Source organism: Elephantulus edwardii, unplaced genomic scaffold (assembly GCF_000299155.1).
Source record: "Elephantulus edwardii isolate Elephantulus edwardi_28Jun2011 unplaced genomic scaffold, EleEdw1.0 scaffold00014, whole genome shotgun sequence".
Classification (NCBI taxonomy): domain Eukaryota; kingdom Metazoa; phylum Chordata; class Mammalia; order Macroscelidea; family Macroscelididae; genus Elephantulus; species Elephantulus edwardii.
The window spans coordinates 31,168,919-31,178,302 of record NW_006399764.1 but is presented as its reverse complement, the minus strand read 5'-3'; the positions used below and the strand labels follow the sequence as shown (position 1 = coordinate 31,178,302).

The 9,384-nt window shown below is 49.8% G+C and overlaps 1 protein-coding gene across 1 annotated transcript in view; it reads right to left on the bottom strand.

Annotated features, from left to right (window-relative positions):
- Positions 1-9,384, bottom strand: part of LOC102864789 (phosphoglucomutase-like protein 5-like) — a 150,941-nt gene that overhangs the window by 14,858 nt on the left and 126,699 nt on the right. Inside the window, exon 10 of the mRNA XM_006881328.1 lies at positions 5,438-5,572. Within this exon, the coding sequence (XP_006881390.1) occupies positions 5,438-5,572 (135 nt within the window). The remainder of the gene's footprint in view (positions 1-5,437; positions 5,573-9,384) is intronic.

Genomic DNA, 9,384 nt, shown 5'->3' with positions numbered 1-9,384 from the left:
AATAAAATTTAATAATTTAAAAAAAAAAAAAACAACGTTACAGACAATGTCTGTGGAGTCTGTTAAAGTAGCCCTGGTAGCTTAGTGGGTTAAGTGTTGGGCTGCTAATTAAAAGGTTGGTTGTTCAAATCCACTCATCCCTCCAAGGGTGAAAGATGAAAACTTGATGGTTTGAATTGGTCTAGAGGTGGCTTAGAGGAAAGCTCTCATGATCTGCTCCTCTCATGATCTGTTCCCCAACAATCCACTCCTGAAACTCGTAGGGCGTACACCTCTCCTCTGATACACATGGGCACACCACTGTTGTTGTTACCACGGAGCATTGATTACTCACCCCCACGTGCAGCAGATGGAAACTCGTGAGATCCTGCGCCATCCTCAGTCTCCAGCACCCTCTGCGCTTAAGACGCTCTCTGTCCAGCAGCTGCCTCGGTCCCTCCGTTTGAGGGGCTTCCTCTCTTTTACTGACCGTCTACTTTCCCAAGCATGGCAACATTTTCCAAAGACTGGTCCCCTGAGAACATGTCCAGCATCCGTGGTGTGAGGTCTCACTGACCTTGCTTCGAAGGAGCAGCTTGACTGGGCTTCTTCCAAAACAGGCCCTTCTCTTCTCGTCCACGGTGTGGTCAGCGTCCTTCGCTGACACCACAATTCAAAGGCCTCGTCAGTTGCTGTGTCTGTGTGTGCTCACTGCCCGCATTGGGGAGTAGTGATGGGCTTTGTCGGGGGGACTGATCTGAGTGACGTGCAGTGAGTCAGCCGTCACCGAGATACACATTCCTACAGGCTGCCAAGGCCTCCGCTCGGAGCCAGCACCTATGCAGTACCTTGAGGGCCTTCTCATCCCAGTGGCCGCTAAAGGAAAGGTCTGTGTGTTCACCCCTAGACAGACCTGGTCTGGGATAGCAGTCCCGGTGTGAGTGTCATCTAGTCATCTCCGGCTCATGGTCACCCTCACGTGCAGCGCAGAATTGCTCCATTCAAGGCTGTGACCTCTCAGAGACCACCCAGCCTCTCTCTCCAAAGTGTCCCTGCATGGGCTGAGTCACAGACTTTACAGCTGGAAGCCGCGTGCTTAACTATTGGCACCAACACGGGCCTCCGTAAGGGCACTAAACTCCCGCGCCACCATCAAGCACATCACAGCTCACAGCAGCCCCGGAGGACAGAGCAGAGCTGGGGCCACCTTCTAAGGCTGTAATCATTACAGAGGTGGGTGCTCCATTCTTCTCCTGGGGAGCAGTCGGGGCCTCGAAACCTCCGACCTTTTGGTAACAAGCCCACTGTTTAATTCACTGCAACACCAGGGCTCTGTAATAGGAACGAAACCCCTCCCCCTGCCAAGAACCCCTCCTCCCTCAGAAAGGCCCCTCCTCCCCATCAGTCCTGCCTCAAGAGGACCTCAGTGGAGAGTCTAGCCTGTCAGTCTTTACAGAGAGGGAGTACTCATCCTCCTCCCACTAAACCACCGATGGATTTGAACACATCACCTTTCGGTCCTCAGTGCTCCTTACATCAGGCACCAGCCCCTCGCAACCCCCTGCCAAATCCTACTTTATCCATGAAATGCGCTCGATGCAGTCTTAGTCCAGTTCCAACATTTAAGCTAGAACATCCCCTCCCCCCACCCCTTTGCTCCTGAGACAATTCACATCAAACTAGCCGAAATACAGAAACCATCATACCATCTTTTATTAGGGTTTGAAGCAAAGTTTAAATAACTAATTTCATCCCAACAGTTTAGACATTTTGGTCAATAAAATAAATTTCAAGAGGGGAGCTCTGGTGGCCTAGTGGCAAGGAGCTGCAACTACAATCCCAGAGGTGCACGGTTCGAATCCACCAGATGCTCTCCCGGGGAAGGCGGCACAATCTCCTCCTGTACCAGTCAGATCTCATTTGGCGGTACACTCACACAAAAATAATAAAAAAAGAAAAATAAATAAATTTCAAGACCCACATTATAATAACTCCTGTGTTTTTATTTCCTCTCTATAATTGTGGAATTGTATTTATCTGTAAAAAAATAGGAAGCCTGTCCACCCTGGCTTCCTTTCGCCTTCAGTCGGCCTCTGAGAGATTCTGACTTTCTTTCTTCACCACAAGGGGGAGAGCGAACCCAGCAAACCACAACTTGTGTGCCCCTCTGTCTCCTCTCTTCTCTTTTCTTCTCCTTCTCCTTCCCCTTCTTCTCTCCCTCTTCCTCTCCCTCCCTCCTCCTCTCCCCCTCCTCTCCCCCCACCCCCTCCTCTCCCTCTATCTCCTCTCCCCTTTCTCCTCTCTCCTCTCTCTCCTCTCTGTCTAGTGGTAAGGAGTTGTGCTGTCAACCAAAGGCACATGGTTCAAATTCATCAGGTGCTCCCTGGGAGAAAGATGAAAAATCTTCTGTGTGATTTACAGGGTCAGCTGTGGGTCATTCTGATGGTCATTCGATGGTACACAACAACAACAACAACGTCCTTCTCACCATGCCCCTCAGTTCCAAGCTCTTCTCTTGCTCACCCCTCTGCTTCCCTCTCTCCTCAATGTCCCTCACTCTGTATCCTAGCCTTTTCTAGCTCGCTCTCCATTCTCTGCTCTCTCCAGCTCTCCTTTTTTTCTCTCTCCAGCTCTCCCATTCCCCTCTCCCCTTCCCTCCTCCCTCTCTCTGATCTCCATTCTCAGCCTGTCTTCCCTGTTCTCTCTCCTCTCTGTTCTCTCTCTCTGTCCTCTCACACATCCCCTTCTGCTCTCTCACCTCCCCAACTCTCTCACATGCTCCCCCCACTCTTTCTCTCCCTTTCTTCATTCTCTCCCCCATTCCTTCTTTCTTTCTCCCTCTCTTCTTTCCTTCCAGTTTTCTTTTAGTAATTACAGATCATTTTAACCTCAAAGACACTTCATGATTTGTCCAGCTCATTCTCTTCCACCCTTGCCTATATTTAATTTTTTATTTATCTCTTTGGCCACAGAGACTTTTGGAAAGCAAAAGCCAGCCATGCTGAGTGGGCAGGGGCCGCCCAGTTGAGAAATTGCTCTAACAGCCCATCTGAACCTCGTCCAGCTCAGCTGGAGTTTATTTCCTCATGTCACATAGTCATTAGTTATGGAGAACAGCTGGCCGCTGTCTTGCTCCACGGCCTATGAATCTTCAAGTTGGCGACACTGTCCAGCTCAGGCCCCTCTGCCCAGCCGGGAGAGCCTCTCACTTGGCCCCAGAGCCACGGCCCAGACCTCTGACACCTACTCCCCTCCAAATTCTCCACGTCACCAACATGCCCCCTCGCTGTCCCCCGACAACAGGTGCTGGGGGAAATGGAGGGTCTGAGGAAGAGAGGAAGACCCTCAACATGCTAGATGGACACACTGACAGTATCAATGGGCTGGACACTCCAGAGGCCACGAGGGTGGTGCAGTATAGACACGTTCTGTCTGCTGTTCACAGGATGGTGATAAGTCATAGCCGACCTGACGGCATGAACAGTGACAATACGGACAGAACACAGACTAACTGCTCAGGAGAGAAGACACGCTGCTTCCTCGTGCCCCGGGTCCTCTGCAGATCCCTGTGTAGCGAGTTTTCTGTTTAAATATCAACACGATGCTTTTTCTTGTTTGGTGGCACTGGTGCAGAGAGCACAGCTGCTCCCGAGGGTTTTCCAGCAGAGAAGGGCCCCAGTGTCCCCTAGACAGAAGGCCTGGAAGCAGACGGCCCACTGTGTCCCTGGAGCAGCTGCTGGACCTGATTCACTGACCATTCAGTCAGCAATGTAACACATAACTCTCTGCACCACCAGGTATTGGAACCAGCAGAGCAAAAATGATGGATGAAACCTGCTTGAACAGCTGATTCAGACACAGAGGTTCCTGGTGCTCAGATGAAATATCCACATCAAGTCCACAGCAGGAAGGAAGGTGGGAGTCAGCCCCTCCCAGGATTTGGGGTGGGTGGGGGGCAGGTCGTGTTCCACAGGGAAGCTGCCGAAGCCCATTCTTGATTAGCTCCAGGCTGATAAGCAGCTGATTACCCTGGTCCTTAAGGGAACTTCTTCCTTTTCCTCTTAGACTTTATTGCTTTATTATTATTGTAATTATTTCTGAGTGTCTCCACCCAAAGGCTCAGTAGAGCCCGGGAAGAACGCCAAGAGAAACCTTGTGGCCCATAGTTCTGCTCCAAGGCACGTGGTTCGAATCCAGCTCTCCTGCGGGAGAAGGATGGGCAAGCGCTATCCACACGATTTCCTGCCTCTGAAAACCCACCGGAGGGTCAGCTATGTGTCAGTTCTGACTCGCTGGCACAGCAATAACAAAATGTACACTCCAAGGAGCCATGGTACGGAGTGTTACGTATTGAGCTGCCAAACCAGTGGCCCCATAGGAGACACAGCCCGGAGCCAGCATGAGTCACAGGACAGAGACCAGATTGCTGACTCCCACCCGGCCTGTGGCTCTGGCTTCAGATCCACCCCCAGAACAGGTTCTTGGTGAAAAGAGGCCCCAGGCACAGGGGAGCAAAGTGCAGCTTCCTCTCCAGGCTTGCTTCGCCTCCATTGCCGGCTGCAGATCAGGCCTCACAGTCTGCTCTGCTTGTGATGGCTGCCTTTCAGGTGCAGACCACCAGGCTTCTCTTCCTGGTCTCTCTTCGTCTGGAGGCTCCACTGACACTCCACTGCTCAGCATCAGAACACTGGCAGATGGGGGACGTGTGGCTGTGAGGGCCACTGGCTGGGAACCGAATCTGAGCAACTGCTTCTGTGTCACTCCAATCCCTCAGCGCATCTGTGTGTCTCCCCCCTCTCTCCCCAACTCACTGCGGTCGGATCAGAACCTCATAGTTAACCCACCAGCAATATTCTGAGGCTGCAAATCACAAAGGAAGAGGTTGCCCATTTTTCTCCAGGGGGCAGCTGGTGGACTGGAACCACCGATAGACGCTTTGGGGTTACCCTACGCCACCAGAGCTCCCTCATCAAGGAGCTGCAGAGCTGTCGAGAGGAATACATGGTTTGGGAAACACTGGTCTCCATCACTGTGGTTTCTGAAGGGCAGACTCAAACGTGACAATGACATCACTGAATTAGCTCAGTGTCACTCCAAGCTTGTCCAGCAGGTTAGGGGTCAACATGAGATTCCAGAATGGACCTCAGTCAAAGCACCAACCCCGACCACTGCCATCCAGCCAATGCCCACTGACAGAGGCCCTCCAGGATGGGGACAAGTTCCCACAGGGCTCCCAAGGCGGTGACTGTCACAGCTTTCACTCAGTGAGATGCTTATAGATTTGAACCAGCAACCTTTTGGTTTGTGGCAGTGCTTTAACCACCGCAGCACCAGGGCTCTGCTCAAGGCTCACAAGGGGAGTGTCTCTAAATGCCCAGAGGGAAGAGACAGGCAGAGCCAAGGCCCCCACCCCACCCTCCACATCCCACACTGCCTGCTCCATGCCCCACGCCCGTACCTGTGGCTCCTGGTCATAGCTGCTGGCGTCCCGCTCATAGCTCTCCGCGTACAGCCGGATGGTGGCCCGCACACCGCTGGACGAACTGAGCCGGAAGATGAGCCGTGATGCGTCCGAGAAGATGATTCGCAGGCCCTGTGACCAAGAACATCCGCAGTGGGTCAGTGACCCATGGACACTCAGGGAACAATCCAGGCTGGAAATCTGTCACTGTGTCCTGCTGTGGTGGCTTGCTGTCTGCTGTGATGTTGGAAGCTCTGGTGGCCCTGTGACAAGAAGCTGAGCTGCAATCCCTAAGGCACATGGTTCGAGGCCACCAGCTGCTCCACAGGAGGATGGGCAGTCTCCTCCCCTGCAATCAGCTCCCTCTGAAAACCCGTCAGAAGGTCAGCTATAGGTCGGTTCTGACTCGATAGTCAACAACAACAGGAACAACAACAACAGGGTAGACAGGTCTCAGTGGAGCTTACCACCTCGGATAGATTAGTCAGTGAGCACCTGTGTATCGCCACAGAAGACCGTCTGATAAGGTGCTGCAAGATGGGTCCCCTGTGTTGGAGGCACTGCACAGCCACCCAGCGTGGCCCGGGACCGCCTGCCGTACATGGGATCCCATGACCAATGTGGACTCAATAGCAACTCATACCAATAGAAAACCTCACAACTGAGGGCTGGATGGAGAGAAAAGGCACACTGTGAAGAATTTCATGTGACTTGTATCCACAATCATGCCGATGTAAGCAACAGTCAAGAAGTCCAAAGATGTGATGCACTGAACAAATCTGCTGTCAGAGACCTCTCGTAAGTACTGAAGAGCAACGATGTCAGTCTGGAGACTAAGGTGTGCCTGATTCAGACCATAGTCTTTGCAATCACTTGTTATGCATCAGAAAGCTGGACAATGGCTAGGGATGATAGGAGAATTGATACTCTGGATAAGAATATTGAGTATACCATGGACTGCTAAAAGAACAAACAGGCTCATTCTAAAGAGGGTGAAACCAGCCTGCTCCTTGGAGGCAAGGATTCTGAGGCTTCATCTGACATACTTTGGGCATGTTGTAAGGAGGGACCAGTCCTTGGAGAGGGACGTCATGCTTGGGAGGGTGGAGGGACAGGGCAGGAGAGGAAGACCCTCAATGAGTTGTATTGATTCAGTGACTGGGGTAATGGGGATAGGTGTGTTGGAGACAATAAGATTAGCACAGGATAGAGCAGAGTTTAGGGCTGTTGTATGTAGGGTCACTATGAGTCACAGGCAATCTGATGGCACATAACACCACCACCACCACATATGTGTGTGAAGTTGGACAATGAGTACAGGAGAACGGGCACCTTTGTCCTGTGGTGCTGGTGAGGAGGACTACTAACTACACGTACACTGTAAGAAGAACTAGCACGCGCGCCCTCTCTCTCCCTCTCTCCCTCCCCAATCTTGGAGGAATCGCAGGGACTTTGCTTCTCCGCATCAAGGGTGGTGGAACCCTGCCTCACGTTGGCTCTGTTGTCAGAAGGAGCCAATTCTTAGGAAAAGCACCTCATGCTGGGTAAAACAGAGGATCGGTGAAAGAGAGGAAGACCCTCAGATAAACTGACACGATTATAACAACAATGGGCTTGAGCTCGGGGATCACGAGGATGGAGCAGAGTTCAGGTCTGCTGTTCACAGGGACTCCATGCTACTAATAACAGAAACACAGCATAGAAACCAGGATGTGTCCATGAACCATGTGAGAGCAAGAATAAGAGGAACTGGGTGTATCTGACTACAGCTGTCTAGAAGGGAAGCCTTAACAGTATTTCAGTCTTGACCTGAGTCCAGAATGTTATAGCCACATTTGCTTACAGCACTTGCTCTGATCTCCACACTGCCCTAACCTGGAGCCTGAAGAAGACATTTCTTTTCTCTGAGATCTGGCAGGTGCAAAAAATCTCAATCTATTCCCAGGTTTTCCTCTTATGGTCCAAGAGATGCCAGATGCAGTAGATGATACCCAAAGGGCCTTGATGAACATCATCGAGAAATCCTTAAAATGAAGCCCCAGAAAAAGACAAGATGGAGAGAAGCAATTTTATCTGAACAGCAACCGATCTAAAAACAGGGAGCTCTGGTGGCTTAGTGTTAAAGAATTATGCTGCCAACCCAAAGGTCCATAGTTTGAATCTACCAACTGCTCTAAATGAGAAAGATGGGCAATCTCCTCCTGTGTGATTTCCTGCCTCTGAAAAACTGTTGGAGGGTCAGCTAGGAGTTAGGTCCAACTCACAGTGCACAACAATAACAATCTGAAAGTACTATCTCATCATTGTACGGTGTCCGTGTGCTAATATATTTGTAAAAATGCACACTTATAATTAAGCATCCTTACCCAATCATGGGATCACATATAGATAGTACACACCTCTCCTTGCTAAATCTAATCTTTTAAACATCCACCTTAGTTTCCTCTGATTTCTCTTCCAGCCAAACATGATTCTGCAACTTGTTGTTTCAGTTCCAACTGTACAAAAATATTTTATTCTTCAATGTCCAGGGGAGAGGCCATTTTCATTCTATGAACATGGACACCTTCTGGATCCTAAACATCTCTGTTCCTCAATGCGTTTCTTTTGCTTTTATGTTAAGCAGACCCTGTGATGTTGCTCTACCATGTAAGCTAAAAGCAATCAAGGTCACATTGTTATGTGTCGTCGAGTTGCCTGTGACTCATAGAGAGACCTTACGTTCAACAGCCCTGAACCCTGCTCGAACCTGTGCCAACATTATTGTCTCTGACACACCTACCATCATTACCCCAGTCACTGAATCAATCCATCTCATCGAGGGTCTTCCTCTCTTGTGCTGTCTCTCTACCCTTCCAAGCATGATGTCCCTCTCCAACATGCCCAAAATATGTCAGATGAAGCTTCAGAATCCTTGCCTCCAAGGAGCAGCCTGGTTTCATCCTCTCCAAGATGAACCTGTTTGTTCTCCTAACAGTCCACAGTATATTCAATACTCTTCTCCAGCACCACAGCTCAAAGGCATTAGTTCTCTATCCATCATCCCTAGTCATTGTTCTGCGTTCTGACACATAGCAAGCAATTGCAAAGACTATGGCCTGGGTAAAGCACACCTTCATCTCCACACTGACATCACTGTTCTTCAGTACCCTGGAGGGGCCCTGACAGCTGACTTTCCCAATGCAATTTGTCTTCTAAATTCCTGGCTGCTGATAACAAGAGTGTTGATTGTGGAGCCAAGCAAACTAAAGCTGTAAACAATCTCAATCTTTTCACCATCAAAATGCTGCCAATCAGCCCCACAGTGAGAATCTTTGTTTTGTTGATGTCGAACTTCAATCCATAATGAAGGCTGCAGTCCTTGACTTTCAACAGCAAGTGCTTCAGGTCCTCCTCAGTTTCAGCAAGCAGGGTTGGGTCATCTGCATAACACAGATTGTTGATGAGTCTTCCTCCAATCTTGATGCTATACTCCTCCTCATGGAGCCCAGACTCCTGGATGATATGTTCTGTACATAGATTGAAAAGGTATGGAGATAGGACACATCCCTGGCATACGCCCTTCCTGATTTTGAACCATGAAGTGTTTCCTTGCTCTGTTCTAACAACTGCCTCCTAGTCCAAGTAAAGGTTTAACATAAGCACAATCAAATATTCTGGGATTCCCATTCCCCTCAGAGTCAGCCACAGTTTGTTGGGATCCGTACAGTCAAATGTCTTTGCACAATGAAACACAGACATTCCTCTGATACTCTCTGCTTTCAGCCAAGATCCATCTAACATCAGCTATAATATCCCTAGTACCATAAACTCAGCCTGCACATTCGGCAGTTCTCTGTTGATATTCCAGTCATTTTTGGATAATCTTCAGCAGAATCTTGCTTGCATGTGATATTAATGATGTTGTTGTTGTTATGTGCCATTGAGTCGCCTGCGACTCATAG